Genomic DNA, 18,945 nt, shown 5'->3' on the forward strand with positions numbered 1-18,945 from the left:
AGGACCCACTCAGCCCCAGCAGAGCCCACAGCAGCACCGTCCATCACTGGCCCACCCAGCCTTGCCCTGGGACCAAGGCTGGGGCTGCAGCCCTCAGCCCAAACAACGCCTGCCCCATCCAACCCCCAGACTCCCCAGCTCCTGCCCCAGTTAGGGGGCTGCAAGAAGATGCCAGTACTCCTCAAAAAGGAATTAAATAGACACCAGGAACAAGCCTGATACACTACCTCCCCCCTAGGGCACAGCCTACAGAGACTGAGCAGCAGAGGGTGAATAGGGGCTGAGGTGGGTCCAGGGCTGGGCTTAAATGGGGCCGGGGGCTGTGTGGGTGGGGGTCCCAGGTGAGGCTGCTCAGGGCCAGGAAGGCATATAAGTGCCCTCAGGCCCCAGCACAGCTGTTCTGTAAGGCTGCTCATAGCAGGGAGAGGATGGGGGGGGGGGGGCAGGCAGGCAGGCAGGCAGGCAGGCAGTGGCTACTTGTAGTGTGACCTGTCTGGTCTTCAGCATATTGGGAGAAGACGACGATGACCAAGTCTGGGCTCTGAGGAGAGTCTAAGAGCCGCTATTTTTGGAGGGAGGATCTAACTTTGATCATGTTATAGGCAGCATGCAGGCTGAGCCTGATTATGGTGTTTAGGGACAAAATTAACTTAGCTTGTGCATAAGCTATGATGTAGTTCAGCACATCCTCCAGCCTTCCGGTGTTGTGAGAAATTGTAAGGAGCAGAGGAAGAGGAGGATATCAGCAATGCAGGAACAAAGCAAGGAAGGATCTAGAGCACCTCAAGCGTGGGTGTGTGCTCTCACCATAAGGTTATTCTGCCCCAGGGCCCCGGTGCACCCTATGAGGTGCTGGGGCAGGGGGGCTCAGCACACCGTGGCACAGCCAGGGGCAGCGGGAGGAGAGGCAGGGCTGCTGTCCTGCGCTGTAGCGCAGGGTGAACAAAGCCGTGCTTGTCACCCACGCAGTCTCACATGAACGCGGTCTCTAGACACCAACGCCAGCCCAAGGGAACATTGCTCCAAGGGAACAAGAGGGTAGGAAGGAGCAGCCTGTGAGGGCCGTCTCCTCCCAGGGTGCCTCCGGTCTCCCGGGGTAGGGAACGGGACACAACACAGCCATGTTGGCTGCAAGCCAGCCATCAGGTATGTCACACCTAGCCTGGGGGTCCCTGCTGCCCAGGGCCACTGTCTCTCAGGACAGGCAGTTCTGGAGAGATGCTCCAGCCAGCGGGTACCACCAGGGCTTGGATGCCTGAAGGGTTACGTGCCAGCAGCGTTCAACATCTCAAGGGGGCCCTTGGTTTCACCTGTTCCTGCTGATGTCAGCATGTCCACAGCTCCCGGGGTGTCCCACCGGCTCCCCCAGCCCTGCTGGGGCAAAGGGTGATGGTAAAGAGGGAGGGGGGTTAACCTGGGGAAGGGAATGGCCTTGGGGTGCTGCAGGCAGCAGTGCAGCCTTCCAGGAGCATCTCAGCCCGCACCTCCTCCCACTGCTGTGCTGCAACGTCTTCTCATCCCTCTCTGCGCACCAGGAGGGGAGGTTGGTGGGGACAGCGAGCTGCCTGTGCCAGCTCGGCTCCTGCCCCACGGATAGTCCTTGCAGAGCCCTGGTCAGCACCTTCCCCCCAAAGCAGGTCCTGGGGGGCCAACCCCCCCCCCGCCCCACCTTGCCTTTTGCAGATGGTCTGGGATGGTCATTTCCCAACCACGGCCCCAGGGAAGGGGGTGATTTGGTGCGGGTTGAGGTGGCCAGCAGCAGGACAAGCTCGGGAGGCAGCGGGGTACCCCGCACCCCAGCGTTCACCAGGAAACCGGGGCTGGGGGCGGGGGGGGGAGGGGAATGGACGGAAGAGGGTGAAATTTCCGCAGCTGAAATGCAATCACCGTTATCGCTTTGCACCGCGCACGCCACCGCTGCTGGCACGCAGCCCCTGCGCGCACCCGAGGGGCTTTTCTGCCGAGTGACCCCCCGCTACTTCCCCACACCCTGGCAGGGACAGGGCGCTTCTGCGGGCGGCATCGGGTCCCCCCAAACCCGAGGGGCTGACGGAGGTCCGGCGTGGCAGCAGGGGTGGGAGTGTGGCCCTAACCCCGGTGCCCCGGCAGGCGGGGACTGGAGGGCTCGCCAGCGGTGACGTCTCGCCGGGAGGACGAGCCACGCACCAAGGACGAGCGGCAGGGCCACAAGTACGCACCGAGCGCGCCGGTGGCTGGCTGTTCCCTCAAGCGCGCCCAGACAGGCCTCGGTGACACTGGTGAGCGTGGGCTGGCGTGCGGGGGGGACCGTGCTGGTGTGCGAGGGGACGGTGCTGGTGTGCAAAGCCACCGCGGTGGCGTGCGAGGGGAGGAAAGCCCTGGCCCGGCGGTGAGCCCTGCAATGGAGGGGGACTCTCTCCAAGGGGTGGCTGCAGGGGGGGTCCTGGTTTTTCTTTTTCTGAAAAATCCTTCATTTTTAACAAAAGGCTGCGCTGCCGGCGGGTGCTTTTTCGGGCGCTGGCGTTGCTGCAGGGGCCATGGGTGTGTCCCCCCGGGATGCGCCTTTGTCCCTGCTGGGGCGGCCGTGGCAGCACCCATCCCTCCGTGCAGGGGTCTGGGCTGGGTGGGGAGCATCCCCCCCCCACTTCGGTACCCAACGAGTTTTGCACAGACAAACGCACCCTACGACACCCCAGAGGCACGGAACTTTCGAGGGGCAGGGGGACTTTTGGGCGCTGGGGTGGGGCAGGGGACCTTGGGGACATCCCTTGCCTCGCAGGGAGGATGGATGCTGCTTTTTTTAACCTGGAGAAGGTCCCTTTCCGCCCCGCGGGCAGGACGATGGGGGACTGGGTGTGCCGTGGCCTTCGCTATGTGCGGCCGTGCCGGGAGAGCCCCAGCCAGGCAGCAAAAATATCTGCCGGGCTCCTGGGGTGAAACCGCCGAGCCCCGCGCCATGGTGGGGCCCTGGAGGGGCTGGGGGGGTGCACGCTGCTGGGGGGACAGAGGCATTTTTGGCAAGGGCGGGTTGTTCTGCAAAAGGGATGGGCTGTGCGCAGTATTTAGGGTTTTTTCATGGCACTTTCTGTCCAGGGACACCCCCCCTCAATCCAAACCTCTCCATCGTTTTGAGGGGCAGGTACATCCCCGTGCCCCGGCTCTGCAGCCCCCAGGTTTTGCCGCCTGCCCCATGGATGTGTTTGCCCGGGCATCCTCCCCGCATCGCCTGCTGGCAGGGCAAGAGCTGGGGCTGCTCCCCCAGCCTCTGCGGAGGTGTCAGCAGCCGCCGGGGACAGGGACGGGGCGCTGCAGGGACAGGCTGGGGACTGGGTGTGGCCGGGGATTCTCTGCCGCTGCTGAGATGAGTTGGGCGGCCTCAGCCCGGCTGCGGTGCGTGCGCGGAGCGAGGCCGCAGGGCTGTGCCACGCGGGGCTTTCTCCGTTCCCTGGAGGGTACGCAGCTTCCCGTAGGGGCTCCTGAGTGGCATTCAAAGGCCGTGTGGGCCGGGGGCTGAGATCCCCTGGCACCCACCCAGTAGCCGGCCGCAGTGCAGCCCCACTGCGCACAGGGCTCGCGGGGGGTCACCCCCGCCCAGGAGCCACGGGGAAGGGCGGCCGAGGCTTGCAGCTTCCCCAGCTGAAACGAGAAGGGGAGGCGACGGCAGCTCTGCTTTGCTGCAAAACTTCCTCCCCTCGGCAAGGGATGCCCACCAGTGACAGGAGGCTTCCTGCACCCGAGCGGGGTGACCCAGCTGCACCGGCGGCCGCAGGGCTGGGTCCCCCCCAGCCCATGGCTGCTCTCGCAGGGATGCGGGGCCAAGCCGGGGAAGTTCATGCCATTTCCACTAAATCGCTCCATGGCATGAAACCGAGCTGGGCTGGGGGTAGAAATCCCCCCAGGGCGGCCCCACTGCGCCTCCAGCTTTCCTGCAACGTGTCGCGGAGGGAGGGCGAGGAGAGGGCTGTGCCTCATGGCCGGAGCTCAGCTGACGCTCAGCGGTTCATTCACGGCCACGCTCCATTTTCCAGCTGTTTTTCTTCCTCCATCAGCTTTCTCGGAGAAAACTGCACTGCCTGGGGACTTTCTCTGGGGGGGTGGGGAGAGCCAACGCCGCAGAGGGTTACAGCTATAAATGGTGCTGGTGTTAGAAAACAACCTACGAGTTACCCTGGAAACCCGTCTGCGTTTCCTGGGCTCTGCTGGGTGTGTGGGACTGATGGCGGCCTTGATTCGGTGCACAGAAACTCAGATAAAGCTGGTGGGCCTTTGCGGGGGCTGCCCGGCCCCGGCACCGTGCAGCAACGGGGCGTCCCCAGCAGCTGCTGGTGCCAGGGATGGACCCAGGGCTCGGGGGGCTGCAGGCTGCGGAGGGGGCATTGCAGCCTGCAGCAAGGAGGGTGAGCCTGGCGGAGGATGCTTTGCCCATTTCCACGTATTCAGCACTTTCTTCCCTTCCCGGTTTCTCTCAGCACCATCCGGAAGCTGCACGGGGGCCCATCTCCACGGGTCTCAGCCCATGGGGTCCCCAACTTGGTGACAGATACCAAAGGACCTCAGTTCTGGTGACCGTAGGGCGGCTGGCAAAGCCCCTCACCCTGAGCATCCTCAGCAGCCCGCGGCCATCGCCCTCCCGCGGGTACCGCACCCGCAGCCACAGCGGGAGGGAGCGAAGCCTCCCTGAACCAACGCAGCCCGCAGAGACTCACGTCGGCTTTTCTGTTCCCTCCCGCAGCTCCTCCCTGCCCTCCCTCTGGTGATTTCCAGCTTGGGAAGCCATGGCACCCAAAGGAAAGGTAAGGGTGACCCACACACTGCAGGGAATGGGTCCTGGGGATGCTATGGGGGTCCCCGCCATGGGGCAGACCCCAGAGCTGGGGAAGCACCTCCATCATGCAGCAAGGATGATAGTGGTGACGTGTGCAGGATGTTTACATTCCTGCCTCTCCAGCCAGCGCTGTCTGGATGTGGGAAGCGCTGGGGGTGGGGAGCTGGGAGAGCAGGGACAGCGAGGAGGCAAAAATCCTTTTGGGACCACAGTGGGATGTGGAGGAGAAGAGACGTTGCACTGAGAATTTGGGCTTTTGCTGGAGAGAAATCCCGCCTGTGCCTGAGCCCGCTGCAAGGCATTCAGCCCTGCTTTGGCTTCTCTCCCCCCGCCCCAGCCTGGATTTCTCCCCCCTCGGAGCCGGGGCTGGTGCAATGTGGCAGCTGGGTGAGCAGGTGCTGCCTCGCAGGCAGGAAAACATCTCGGCGTGGGTGGAAAACGCTGCCTCAGTGGGCAGCTGGGGCTGGCAGGGTGCAGGCTGCCTGTGGGGTACAGTGTGCCAGGCAGGGGAGGAGTCCAAGCCCAGACTCCGCTGCTCTCTGCTTTCCATTCCCTCGAGAAATCAAGTAATTATTGCCTCAAGCCTAATTACCCACAGCTTCCCACCCAGCCGAGGGGGTGGTTGCCTCCGGGGTGGGGGAACTGAGGCACAGCGCTGGTGAGCATCACCCTTGCGGTGGTCCAGGACCCCGAGCAGCTGTGCGGTGGGAAAGAGTGAAACCGCGCTGGGAATTTTGCTTCCACCCTCCCGGCTCCAGCCTGGCTTATTTTTAGCTGGGAGGTCCCAGGCAGGCCGGGATGACTCAGAGGCTGGAGGAGGGGAGGCGGGGGCCCCCGGCAGCTGAAGCGGGGATGGAAAGGGGATGGGGGCGTGAGGAGGGCGCAGCGGGCAGGGTGCTCTTTCCCTCCCGAGCGACGTTTCTGCACCTCCCTGGGGCTCATTCCCACAAGGGTGCAGGGAGCGCGGGGCGACGCACAGCGCCGAGCTCCTGCCTCAGTTTCCCTCGCCCCGGCAGCACTGCGGCGACGCAGACAAATCGTGCTTCCATGGCTCAGCAGGCAGGAACACAGCCCTGCTCCTCCTCCCCATTTAACCAGGGCCAACATCTTGTCTCCCCATCCCCACCCATGCGACCCCAGCACCTTCCAGCCACCTTCATCCCCTCCTGCTGCCTCCAGGCACCTCCTTTGTCCTCCAACTCCTTATTTACGTCTCTGCAAGGCACGTGTGTAGGCAGCAACTTGCAGCGAGCCAGGAGGGTCTGGGAGCTGCTGGGAAGCGGGGCTAAATCCAGCTCTCCGGATGAATCACCTGCAATACGATCTGTCCCCGCGCTCGCCCGGCTCCCTCGAAGGGCAGCGTCTCCTCTTGCCGGACCCGGTCCCTACCACATGGGACACCAGTGCCAGCAGCTCCTCCCGAGAGGGCCTGTGGGATGTGCCCAGCCTGAACTGGTTTCTGTCTGGAAAATGGGGGTACAGAGGCCAGCTGTGTGAGATGCACAGTGGAGCTGTTGTGCCACAGCGTTGGGATGGGGCCCAGGGGAGTGACAGGTACCGTGTCCATCCCCTTGGGTTCATTCCTGGAGGCACTTGCTGGGTCAGGGATGCTGACACTGGTGCTACCTGCCTGATGCCCATCTTCTCTGGGGATGTGTCAGCTTTAAATGCCCACACTGGTAACAGACCTGGGCATTCGTGCAGCTCTCGGGGATTTTAAACAAGCCCTGGGAGGTGTATGCACCCAGTCGGCACATGGTACAAGCAGGGCCGAGGGAGGATGCTCAGAGTTTTCCAGGTGCTGACACAGCTGAGAGCCCCGGCTCAGCTTTCCGCTTAGCAGCCCATGATGATTTTGTGCCTGTAAACGTGCCTCCTTGCTTGGAGGCCACACAGAGCTTGGGCATCCTCAGCATCCGGAGGGTTCCCCTGCTCGCAACAGGCAGCAGGAAAAGGACTTCCTTCATCGCTCCCTATCCATGCCCCATCACTCCCTTTGGCCCGGCTGCATTGCAGGGGGATCATCCCGGTCCTTCCATGCCTTCCCCTGCGTTCAGGGCACCCAACCCTCCCGTGGGGTCTCCCCTTTTCCTGCTGAACCCCTCCCAGAAGGAGCTGGGAACCCAAATGTGCTCAAGAAATGTCCCTTCAAACCACCATCTCATGCTGGCGTGGTGGGGAGGGTTGTTGCCAATTTAAAGACAGGGCACATGCAGCAACCAGAGAGCGATGCCAGCGAGATACCAGAGGGAAGGCTGTGTGCTCCAGTGAGCCGGGGCACAAACAATTTGCACAGTGGGGAGAGCAAACAGGAAAGAAAAAACTGAGGAGAAGAACAAGTGTTTATGTTCGAGGTTGAACTTTGTCTTTGGGCAACCCGAGCAGGAGAGGATCTCACCCCAATCCTGCTCAGCTTCAACTTCTCCTTCCCCCATCCCACCAGGGGCTGCTCCTTCCCCTTTCACCTTCTCACTTCCTTTCCCCTCTAGGTCTACAGGGGGTCAGTGAAGGATTTCCCAGGCTTTGACGCCAGCCAGGATGCAGAGGCTTTGTACAATGCCATGAAGGGATTTGGTAGGCACGCTCCTCCAGACTGTCACCCCGAGGCCACCCTGATGTCCCCTATTCCTTCGGTTGACCTTTGCATGGCTGGGCATCCTGCATCAGCTCCCCTCTCAGCTGCTTGTCTCCCTTAGCATGCTGCCTCTCCTGGCCCCGCTTCCCTCCCTGGAGCCAGCTCGGCTCTGCTTTTCCTCCTGGCCCTGAGTTGGAAGCAGCTTTGGGCATGGCAGGATGACTATGATAAGCCCAGCCGTGGGGGGCGAGACCCAGCCGTGGGGCTAAATGTGACTCCCGGCTCTCCCGGCAGGCAGTGACAAGGAGGCCATCCTTGACCTTATCACGTCCAGAAGCAACAAGCAGCGAGTGGAGATCTGCCAAGCCTACAAGTCCCTCTACGGGAAGGTAACAGCAGAGACGCTCCCTGGTCCGTGCCCCTGCTGCAGACATAGGTGGCCGTGGCTGCCACCAACCAGCCCACGCAGGGACACACCACTGCCTGGACCCGCTCAGAGATGCTGTGGAGCAAAGGGTCCCCCAGCCCCTCTCTCCCCCCCTACCAGGACCTCATCGCAGACCTCAAGTACGAGCTGACAGGGAAGTTTGAGCGGCTGATCGTGAGCCTGATGCGGCCCCCAGCTTACAGCGATGCCAAGGAGATCAAAGATGCCATTGCGGTGAGGGGTGGGCAGTCCCCCCAGGGCTCCCCCAAGGACACCGTGGCTGTCCCCGCTGCTCATGGGGCTGTGTCTCTGCCTGCAGGGTATCGGCACGGATGAGAAGTGCCTCATTGAGATCCTCGCCTCCCGCACCAACCAGGAGATCCATGACCTGGTGGCCGCCTACAAAGACGGTGAGGGCTGGGGAAGGGCAGGGGCTGCCCTGTGTCCCCTTGGGCCAGGAGAAGGGGCAGAGGTGAGGGGGATCCTGCTCACCAGCCCCTGACCTCTGCCTCTTCCACCAGCTTACGAGAGAGACCTGGAGGCTGACATCGTTGGAGACACATCGGGCCACTTCAAGAAGATGCTCGTTGTTCTGCTTCAGGTATGTCCCTCTGTCTAGCATCTATAGGTGATGGGTGCCCGTGCTCAGCAGGGCTGAGCCCATCTCTGTTCTACAGGGCACCAGGGAGGAAGATGATGTTGTGAGTGAGGACCTGGTGGAGCAGGATGCCAAGGTGAGGCTTGGCAGGTTGCTGGGAGTGGTGGCACCCGGGCAGGATGGGTCTGGTGGCATTGGGACCATCAGGACCTAGACCTGTGAAAGGTGGGTGGGCGCCAAAGGCACCCACACTTGGGCAGAGCCCCATGTGAGCAGCACCCTGACTTGGGCTCTGCCACCTTCCCTGTCCCACAAGGACCTGCTGGAAGCTGGCGAGCTGAAATGGGGCACGGACGAGGCCCAGTTCATCTACATCCTTGGCCGGCGAAGCAAGCAGCACCTCCGCCTGGGTGAGCATCTCCTGCAAGCTCAGGGTTGGGCTTCAAGGTATCTTGGCAGCTTCTCCAGGCATCACCTCGCTCTTGTCCTGCAGTCTTTGATGAATACCTGAAGATTTCTGGGAAGCCGATCGAGAGGAGCATTCGGGGAGAGCTCTCTGGCGACTTCGAGAAGCTGATGCTGGCCGTGGGTAAGTCAGCCCCTGCATGTGGGGAGCTGCCAAAACACAGCGTTGGCCTCACCGGTGTGGGAGGGCTCAGCGCAAGAGCCAGCAGGATCAGGGCTGTGGCTGTACCCGGTTTCCGGGAGCTCAGGGAGGCTCCGTCAGGGCGGGTGGAGATGTTGAATGTGGTGCCCGAGGGGCATGGGTGCTCAGAGGCTGGGGGCACTGGTGAAGCTGGGTACCGGCATCCCTCACCGCGCCTCAATTTCCCCGCAGTGAAGTGCATCAGAAGCACGGCAGAGTATTTTGCTGAAAGGCTCTACAAGGCCATGAAGGTGAGTGGATCGCCCCTTCTCCCGGGGGTCCTCCGCAAAGTTGTGGGGACCCAGCCAGAGGAGGGGTCCCCTTGCCATGGGGCTGGAGGGCAGGGTGATGCAGGTCCATGAAAACAGGACTTATGTGACCTGGGGTCTCTGCTCTTCCCTCCAAAGGAGTTACTCCTTCAGACCTGGGGCTGGGTAGAAATCTGACAGAGGGTCCCAAATGTGATGGGCTGAGCAGGGTTGCTTGATACGGGGGCTCCTCTGTTGCAGGGTCTGGGCACCAGAGACAACACGCTGATCCGCATCATGGTGTCCCGCAGCGAGATCGACATGCTGGACATCCGGGAGGTGTTCAGGACCAAGTATGAGAAATCCCTCTACAACATGATAAAGGTAAGTGCTGGGGGTCTCCGGTCACCCTCCTCGTGATGCCAGCGCCCGTGGGAGGGCTGAGCCCCCTCCCCAGCCACCCTGTGCCAGGTGTCCATCTCTAAGAACAAGGCTCAGGGAGACCCCTCTGCATGTGCCCATCCCATGGCACTGTCTTCACCCTCCCTGCCGCATGGTTTTCCATCCGTCTTTGCAGGAGGACACCTCTGGGGAGTACAAGAAGGCCCTGCTGAAGCTGTGTGGAGGGGATGATGAGTAAGACCGCCTGTCACCCCGTTTGTCCCTCTTCATCCCCTTGGTGCTGGGTACAAACCACTGGGTCGGAGCCTGGTGGAGCACCTGGACTGGCAGCACCTGCAGTGACAGTGGTTCAGTATGGGGGACCCTGTGGCCCCTCTGCATGGCCAACCACACCATCATGGTCCCTCCTTGGCACGTGGTAGCCCCGCAGGGCAGAGACAAACACCTGGAGGGAGGATGCTCCGGTGGGGGCAGTTGGGATTCACCTCCCACTTCCCCCCATGCCCACCCAGCCCCACAGCAAGCACCCAGCTCTTGCCCCCATGCCCAGCACCCAGCGAGTACAGAACATCCCCCACGGAGGGGCAGGACGGGGTGCGGGACCCCCACAGCTCACTGTCCCCTGTCCTTGCCCTCCCATTGCAGTGCCGCAGGTGAGTTCTTCCCCGAGGCGGCGCAGGTGGCCTATCGGATGTGGGAGCTTAGCGCGGTGGCCAAAGTAGAGGTCAGCATCCCCCTGAGCCCCCCCGTACCCTCCTTCTGCTCCCCGCCAGCTTGGGACCCCCGGCTGCTCCTCTCTGCCGCGGGACATGGCCAGCCCCGCACCTCCTCCGCTCTGTCTCTCGCTCTACGGCTTCTCTCGACACCATTCTCCAGTTTTGGGGCACAAAGTTGGTGGGACGTAACACTGGCAGTGCTGGCCACCCCCCCACGGGCTCCACTAACCCTTGGGGTGGCATGTCCTGCATGTCTGCAATGCGTCACACACAGCCCTGGCTCCAGTGCCCTCCGGAGAGACCCCTGCAGCCCACCCCGAGGCCAGGGCACGGCCATGCCATGGGCAACCAGGACACTGCATGCAGCTGGAGGCACCCACAAAAGGGCGCTTTGGGATGTGCAGGAAAGGCACCCTGAGCCCTACGTGCACGGGGAGGATGGAGCTGTGCTGGGAGCTGTTAAGGATGCAGGAGCACAGAATTACAGGGCAGGAGCGGGCATCCTTTCAGCGACTCCTCTTCTGGCTCTCAGCTGATGCGGCCAGCCCTGGCCAAGGTGTCCCAGCACTAGGGGAGGCGGGTATAACACTGAGCAGGACACTGAGACTCCAGGGACTGCCTGTTACTGTCTTCTCCCCTCTCTCTGCTAGCCTGGCCTCAACGGAAGGGGTGACAGTGGTGGGGACATCCCCACTGAGCCCCAGGTGCTTGCACTAACACACAACCTGCTTTGGCCTCGGCTTGCCGGGTGGCACCTTCCCTCCCTCCTTCCATCCCTCCTTCCATCCCACCCAGCTCGGGGATGAACCCAAATCCCTCTGTGCCTCCACAGCTGCGAGGAACCGTGCAGCCTGCAGGAAGCTTCAATGATGATGGGGATGCGCAGGTGCTGAGGAAGGCGATGAAGGGCCTGGGTAAGCTGGGACCACACGCCCAGCCCCTTCCTGATGCTCCTCAACAGCTCCTGGGGCAGAAAGCCCACCCTGCCCCACGCGGGGCTGCCTGAAAGTCCTGGGGGAGGGGGAAAAGAGCCAGTTTTGGAGCCATGGGAGCTCCCTCTTCCCCATCTCCCTTTTACCAGGGGACAGCAATGTGCCCACAGTTAGAGGTGACATGGTGTGGCTCTGCTGTCCCCCTCGGCTCTCCCCAGCATCACTGCTGTCATTGCAGGTACGGATGAAGGGGCCATCATCGACGTCGTGACGCAGAGGAGCAATGCCCAGAGGCAGCAGATCCTAAAGGCTTACAAGGCTCACTACGGCAGGGTACTGCCACCCACCTCCCACCCTGCTCCGTCCTTCTGCCTGCATCCCACCCCCTCCCACACGGATACCTGCCCCTCGCTGAAAGAAATCCTGCCCGGGGAGTGGTGGGCAGCCAGGACACCCCAATTTGCTCTGTTGTGACTCCCCCAAGGAAGACCAAGTTGTCAATCAGCCTCCTGTTGTGGGAGGGCATCCCTTCCCCTTCGCTTGCCCCATCCTCAGTCCCACACTCCAGAGCCAGGATCTCCCCAGAGCCATCCCCCCAAAATGTCACCTTAAACCACCCCCAGGGTCTTCCCAGATATCTTCCACCTCCGTGCTCTCCTCCCCTGTTTTCTCCCCGATGTTGCCTCGGCCGGTCTGTCGGAAGGAGCTGGGGACTGACCCCACAAACACTCTTGCAGGACCTGATGGCAGACCTGAAATCCGAGCTGTCGGGCAGCCTGGCAAAGCTGATCCTGGGGCTGATGCTGACGCCGGCGCAGTACGATGCCAAGCAGCTGAGGAAGGCCGTGGAGGTAACTGCCACACTGGTGAGATCGACTCCAGCATGTGAGGATGAGGAGGTTTTCACTGTGGTTGTACCCACACTGCTGGTGGCCCAGGGCTGTGAGTGCACCCCAGCTTCACACCCCCCCAAGCTCTCGTCTCCTTTATGGAAGGAAAGCAGAGCAGAAAGCACCGGGACAAAGACCTGGTTTATACTCAAGACCCGCCAGGAGCCCAGTTTGGCCTCTTTGCAACCCAGCTTATACACAAAGTCTTTCAAGGAGGCCTTCCATGGCTTTACAGAGCATCCCACCTAAACATGAGGAGGAACTTCTTTACTTTGAGGGTGGCAGAGCCCTGGCACAGGCTGCCCAGAGAGATGGTGGAGTCTCCAACGCTGGAGACATTCCAAACCTGCCTGGACGCGTTCCTGTGCAACCTGCTCTGGGTGACCCTGCTCTGGCAGGGGGTTGGACTGGATGATCTCCAGAGGTCCCTGCCAACCCTATGATTCTATGATCCCCACGTTGCAGCAGGAGCAGTGCCCTGCCAGGCAGAGGCAGGCACAGGAGAGCCAGAGTAGCGTGTAGCACTATCCACCAGTCACACCAGTTGGTGTTGGTCACACCCTACTCTCGGACACTTTCATGCTGTTTCCTACCAGCCCATGGGGCCGTTTGCTGGACATGGACTTTGGGCATGTGGTAGCCCTGTGGTTAGAACAGCCCCTCCTTGCCTGGCACTGGTGGGGCGATGCTGCCATGTCCCCGTCCAGCGCTGCCACCCTCAGCACCCACCATGCCGCTCTCTTCCAGGGGGCCGGCACAGACGAGAGTGTCCTCATCGAAATCATGGCCACGCGAAACAACCAGGAGATCGCGGCTATCAACGAGGCGTATCAGGAAGGTACGGCATGGGAGGGACGTGGGGAGCACCAGGTCCTGGGTAGAGACCGCATTTAATGCTGTATGAGGCCCTTTCCAGAGCCTGGGGTACAATTGTCTCTGGGTTGGGTCCATGGCTTGGTTCTATGAAGGTCCATTAGTCCTTCCAGGCAAGAGCAGCTTTTCCCTAGTTCCAACACCTTATTAAAGAGCAGTAGAATCCTTGGATGAGGATTTCTCACACCTCCAGACTACACACTTCTCTTTCCCTTCCATCTGTGTCCCCTTCTCCCTAGGGAACAAGAGCTGCAAGCACCAGGTTAAATCCCCAGCCTCTTCCCTCCCAGAGACCCCCCGGTTTTAAATAGAGAGCTCTGTGGCTGGTCACCCCCAGCAGAGTGCAGGTCCTGGCCTCTCTCCATGTCACGGTGACATGCCCCCACCTCTGCCACCAACTTCTCCTCCCCGGAGAGCTCTTTTGCAACGACCCCCTTCCTTCAGGAGCACCTGGAGCAAGAGGCTGTGCTCATGCCCAGGGCTTTAGAGCTGCTGGGCTGATCCCTGGGCCTAAGAATGGCAGACGGAGGAATCCAATTCAGCCATGCGATGCCTGGAGAATAGTCACCACTGTCCATGGGCCCCGTGGGGATCCACGGACACAACAGGCACTGGTGGGCGGGAAGCAGAGCTGCAGGCAGGGTGCAGGGCTCAGCTTGTACCCTTTCTCCGCAGCCTACCACAAGCGCCTGGAAGATGACCTGAGCTCCGACACATCAGGGCATTTCAAGAGAATTCTCGTCTCCCTGGCTCTGGTAAGGGCAGGTTTCTTGCTGGGGATTGTCCCCTCCCTGCTGTGGGCAGTGGTGGGGGTCTGCGAGGACGTGGCTATGGGGAAGACATCACCATAGTGCTGGGCAGTGCTGCTGGACCCTTCTGCCACCCCCTCGCTTGGGGGTCTCCCGGGAGATGTCCTCTCCCCAGCTCCGTGATTTTCTGTATTGAACCACAGGGCAACCGTGACGAAGGACCAGAGAACCTCACACAGGCGCATGAAGATGCCAAGGTAAGAACCGCACTGACAGTGCCGTTACAGGCTCTGCAGAATAAAACATGAGGATGTTGCATCCCCTGGTCTGGAAATGGCACCCTCAGGGAAGGATGCTGCGTCAGGGTCTCTGTAAGGTGCAGGTGGAGATCCCAGGTGACGTGAAACGCTTGGTGGTAAAGGTCCCAGGCCTGATTTCTGCAGCCCTGGGCTGTGCTGCTCCACGGGAAGCTGCAAACCATGAGAGCACCACTGGGGGTCAGCCCCGGGGAGCTCCCAACCAGGGACTGCAGGGTTCCTTGGGCAAAGCTGCCACTCTGGGGTCCGGTAACACACACTGATGCTGAAATCTGGCACTTGAGCTTCAAAGGCAGCTTCGAGCTGCTCTGCAGGAACCAGCCACCTCTTTGTGTTGTGCCTGGGGCAGCCCTGAAGCCTAAGCTGCTTTTCACCCTGCCAGCACTCCGGGATGCCAGCCCCAGCTCCCAAACCATTGCTTCATCTTTACTGGGCTGTGTCAAGCTCGAGGGGGAAGGCTGAGCAGCAGCAAGCGGTGCAGGGGGGGTGCTGGGGCCCCATTGCCTGGCTCAGATCCTGGTCCCAGGGGACCCGGGACTCCCGGGCTGTGCACCTTGGCCTCCTGCTCCTTTGGGCCAAAGCTTTTCTGAAAGGGGCTGGGAAAGCTCGGTGCGGGGTCAAACCCTAGCTCTCGCTTGGCTGTCCTGCCCCAGCACCGCTTGCCCCGATGCATGCCGGCAGCAGCGGAGGCGCAGCTCTCCCAGCGTGGCCGCTGCCGGCAGAGGGAGCGGATGCTGCGCTGCCTGCGCCCCGCCGCATGCGCTGCCGCTTGCCTCGACCTGCTGCGGAGAAAGAGAGAGCCAGGGGTGACAAACACAGGGACGAGCCAGCCAGGTGGCAGCTGGCCCGGCGATAACGCTGTATTTTGTCAGCAAAGCTGCCCTTCCCCTCCTCCGGGCAGAGACGGGCAGGATGCTGTGTGCCAGCCTGGGGCCAGGCAAGGATGCTCCCCCAGGGAGCAACGGACTGGTACCCACGGCCCAGGGGTAGGGGGGGTCACCTTGCTTGGCCAAAGACCACCCTCCCCTGCCCCAGGTAGGGGTGTAGAGGCCAAACTGGAGGAGGACACAGGTCCTAAGATCAGGCCCACCCGTGGGGAAGCAGGGGAGCTGGAGACAGGTCATTTTTAGGGGATTTTGCTAGACTTCCCTCGCTTTGTCAGGGAAGGATAAAGGTTGAGCAGCACCTTTTCTGACCCTGTTGTCTTCCTGTCTCTCTCTTTCTCTCCGCCAGGTTATTGCTGAGACCCTGGTGAGTGCCTGCCCCTTCGCTCCTCAGCCTTCTGCATGTTTGGGGGGATGCTGGGGTCCTTGGATGCAGGGCTGGGGCCGGGAGGAGCAGCCCCATGCGCTGGGACTCCTTTGGCCACGCAGGCTGTGCTTGCTTGCTTGGGGTTCCAGGTTCCTTGCATGAGGATGGGCGACAAGGGGACAGAGGGGACCTGCACAAAGGCATTTCCCTGCAGCACTGAGCCGGGAGGGGGGAAGGCAGGAGAGAGGGAAAGCCACCTTCCTGCCCTTGGGTGGGCTGGGGACCAATCCTGCCCACTGCCTGCGTGCAGGACCCGTGTTCCTGGCAGCACGGGACTCAGGGCTGGCTTCCCCAGCTCACCAAAAGTGGGAATTGGGGAAGGGGAGGCTTTCTACTGCAATGGCCTGAGGGTGTGACGAGTACAGCTCCCCCTGAGCCCCGCAGCAGGGGTGGCAGCCATCTGAGCCACCGGCAGCACTGCTGCAGCCCAGGGCGGAGGGTGGCTCCCGTGTCTGGCAGCTCTGAATTTCCTGTTCAATATTGGTCACTCCCAACACATTCTCCCCAAAGGACAAGAAGAAAGTCTTGTCCATGAACATTGCAAAGCTTTTTTTTTTTTCTTTTTTTTCCCATAAAAACTGGAAAACGTCTTTTCTCAGAGGTAATGTGTGGGTGGGCAGCTGTGCACCTTCACATCCATGCATAGAAAATGCCTTTTTTGGCCAAAAAAAGATACTTTCCTGCTCATAAGAGCCACTCCCTTTGCAAGAGGGTGTTCAGTCCTCCAGCAGAGGACTGGCTGTCCCAGGAAGAGCTGTTTGATATCTTTACCTCTTCCCACTACGCCCGTCCCCTTGCCTTCCTCTTCACTCTTGGTTGCTCTTTCAGAAACTTGCTGATGTCGCCAGCAATGACTCCAGCGACTCCCTGGAGACCCGCTTCCTCAGCATCCTCTGCACCCGCAGCTACCCCCACCTCCGCAGAGGTAGGACCACATTTCTCCATCACTGCCGGACCCTCAGCTGCGACACAAGTGCTTTGATTTGGGCTAGATGGGACTCCTGGGCAGCAGGAGGTTGGGGTGGCCCTGTTTCCCCAGTGGTGGGAGGAGGTGGCATTTGGGGTGGCTGGTTGTAGTCACCCAAGCCTGCTCTCATCCCATCCGGTCCAGAAGCCTCCATGGTTGAGGCTAGATTCTCCTGGGTGCGCAGGGCTGGGATGGAGCAGCTTGGTGGTGACCCTCTCCTCTCCCCCATCCCCAGTGTTTCAGGAGTTCATCAAAATGACCAACCATGATGTGGAGCACGCCATCAGGAAGCGGATGTCGGGGGACGTGAGGGACGCCTTCTTGGCCATCGGTCAGTGCCCAGTGGGTGATCCCTCAGGGCCGGGCTCCCCAGAGGGCAGGCAGCCCCTTCACCTGTCTGTCAAGGCAAACGCAAGGGCATATTCCTGCTGCCTTTGGGCCATGGAGAATCCCAATGTGGCATGGGGTTGGGGCACTTGTAGGGTGTCCTATGGGGCCAAGCCTGCACCCTTGTACCAAGGAGGGTTTGCAGCTGACCCAATGGGTGGCACAGCTCCTCGCTGCGATATGTCCTCTGGGTGCCAGGAGCCATGAGCCCGCTTTCTCTCCCCTCTGTGTGTTGCAGTCCGGAGTGTGAAGAACAAGCCGGCCTTCTTCGCTGACAAGCTCTACAAGTCCATGAAGGTGAAGACAGGATTTCCTGGGGCTGGGCTGCGGGAGGGGGCGATGGTGGGCAGACACCCTTTGGGACTCTCTGATTTAAGCCCACAGCAGTGATGGGGTTTGGCCCCTGGCCATCCCCAAAGGAGCGGGGCAGGGCTGAGCTGTAACCAATACTGCATCAGCTTTCTGGGGTTAGCAGGGGATGCAGCGGGCTTGTGTCTTGCCGGCAGCAAGCCCAGCACATGTCCAAGGAGAGATCATAGAATGATAGAATAGTCTGGGTTGGAAGGGACCTTTAAAGGCCATCTAGTCCAACCCCCCTGCAGTAAGCAGGGACGTCTTCAACTCGATCAGGTCACTCAGAGCCCCGTCCAACCTGACCTGGAATGGTTCCAGGGATGGGGCATCGACCGCCTCTCTGGGCAACCTGGGCCAGTGCTTCACCACCCTCAGCGATAAAAACTTCTTCCTTATATCCAGTCTGAATCTTCCCTCTCCTAGTTTAAAACCATTAACCCCTGTCCTATTGCAACAAGTCCTGCTAAAAAGTCTGTGCCCGTCTTTCTTATAAGCCCCCTTTAAGTACTGAAAGGCCAGTACAAGGTCTCCCTGGAGCCTTCTCCTCTCCAAGCTGAACAACGCCAACTCTCTCAGCCTGTCCTCACAGTGGAGGGGCTCCAGCCCTCACAGCATCTTCGTGGTCTCCTCTGGACCCAATCCCCAGCTTGGGCTGTGCTGGAGCCGGATGCCTGGGCCCCAGTCCCTCGGGGGTTATTTGTTCAAGCTCCTCTTTTGCAGGGCGCCGGCACAGATGAGAGGACCCTCACTCGGATCATGATTTCCCGGAGCGAGATCGACCTGTTCAACATCCGGGGCGAGTTCATAGACCTGTTCGACAAATCGCTGCACCACATGATCGAGGTGAGGGGACCTGGGCATCCCTCCCCAGCTTGTCACCTTGTCTGGCTGAGCCCTGGCCATGAGCCCTGCAGGGACCCGAGCCGTAAGCGGTGCCACAAGGGGCTGAGCATCACCTGGGGAGGGGGAACCTGCCCCAACCAGCCCCAGTGTGGGCAGGTCTGGCTGTAGAAGGGATGTGCCGACATCTTCCACTGCTGTGCAGATGCCTGTGGGGTGGCCAGGGCATGGAGCTATGCCTTCCCAGTGCCTTCAACCGGGCTTCCCCGAGGCCGGCATCAGCAGGCAGCGCTTTGACATGGGTCTCCCTCTTGCAGAAAGACACCTCTGGCGACTACCGCAAGGCTCTGCTGGCCCTGTGCGGCGGGGAGGACTAGGCGGCCGCGGGAGCCCCTTCGTCGTGTCTGAGCCAGCACACACGCACCCACCGCCTTGATGTCACTGCAGCTTCGGGGGCTTCGGGGGACGCTCGGTTCCCTGCAGAGGACGACTCACTTCGCGCTGGAAAGCGGCACCACATTGCAAGCGGGGGAGTCTCGGGGAGGGGAGCAGAGGGGTCTGGGTAGGGGGATTATTGTCTGTCTCAGTGCAAAATAATTCATACCCAAACACACCACTAGCCCAGGAATTTACCCAGATGGAAAAGACAATTTTAAATCTCATAAATAAAACCTTACTGTTGCTGACCCTGTGGCCAAGAGAGCCAATTTATTGGGGCGGGTTTGGGTGGGAGGGAGCCCGTGCTGAGGAGTCGCAGTGTCTCCTTGCTCACACGGGCAGGAGCCCAGTCCCAGCCCCAGGGAGAGCCCTAGAAACCCCAAAAGCCCTCTGAGCAGCACCGCAGGATCGTCTAGTGCTGAGAAAGGGTCTGGAAATGCGTCTGGGGCTGGCAGCAGCTCTGGAATTTCA

The 18,945-nt window shown here is 61.0% G+C and overlaps 1 protein-coding gene across 2 annotated transcripts; it reads left to right on the forward strand.

The window, feature by feature from the left end:
* Positions 1 to 1,999: 1,999 nt before the first annotated feature.
* ANXA6 (annexin A6) lies at positions 2,000 to 18,722 on the forward strand. Of its 2 annotated transcripts, XM_054217165.1 has the most exons (26): positions 2,002 to 2,258; positions 4,712 to 4,772; positions 7,294 to 7,378; positions 7,674 to 7,768; positions 7,927 to 8,040; positions 8,126 to 8,216; positions 8,328 to 8,407; positions 8,484 to 8,540; positions 8,721 to 8,814; positions 8,898 to 8,993; positions 9,243 to 9,301; positions 9,560 to 9,682; positions 9,876 to 9,934; positions 10,346 to 10,424; positions 11,249 to 11,330; positions 11,587 to 11,681; positions 12,086 to 12,199; positions 12,986 to 13,076; positions 13,787 to 13,866; positions 14,064 to 14,117; positions 15,411 to 15,428; positions 16,317 to 16,413; positions 16,691 to 16,786; positions 17,081 to 17,139; positions 17,917 to 18,039; positions 18,354 to 18,722. In XM_054217165.1, the coding sequence occupies exons 2-26, from the start codon at positions 4,755 to 4,757 to the stop codon at positions 18,411 to 18,413; spliced, it is 2,019 nt and encodes a 672-aa protein (XP_054073140.1). In that variant the 5' UTR covers positions 2,002 to 2,258; positions 4,712 to 4,754; the 3' UTR covers positions 18,414 to 18,722. The 2 variants fall into 2 exon arrangements, with proteins under 2 accessions (XP_054073141.1, XP_054073140.1); XM_054217166.1 differs by lacking the exon at positions 15,411 to 15,428 and having other exon boundaries at positions 2,000 to 2,258.
* Positions 18,723 to 18,945: the final 223 nt, after the last annotated feature.

Source organism: Rissa tridactyla, chromosome 11 (genome assembly GCF_028500815.1).
Source record: "Rissa tridactyla isolate bRisTri1 chromosome 11, bRisTri1.patW.cur.20221130, whole genome shotgun sequence".
NCBI classification, from domain to species: domain Eukaryota; kingdom Metazoa; phylum Chordata; class Aves; order Charadriiformes; family Laridae; genus Rissa; species Rissa tridactyla.

Coding starts and splice junctions, on each gene's coding strand:
- ANXA6 (XM_054217165.1), top strand. Junction 11,331..11,586: donor GAAGGCGATGAAGGGCCTGG/GTAAGCTGGGAC, acceptor CTGTCATTGCAG/GTACGGATGAAGGGGCCATC. Junction 18,040..18,353: donor CGCTGCACCACATGATCGAG/GTGAGGGGACCT, acceptor TCCCTCTTGCAG/AAAGACACCTCTGGCGACTA.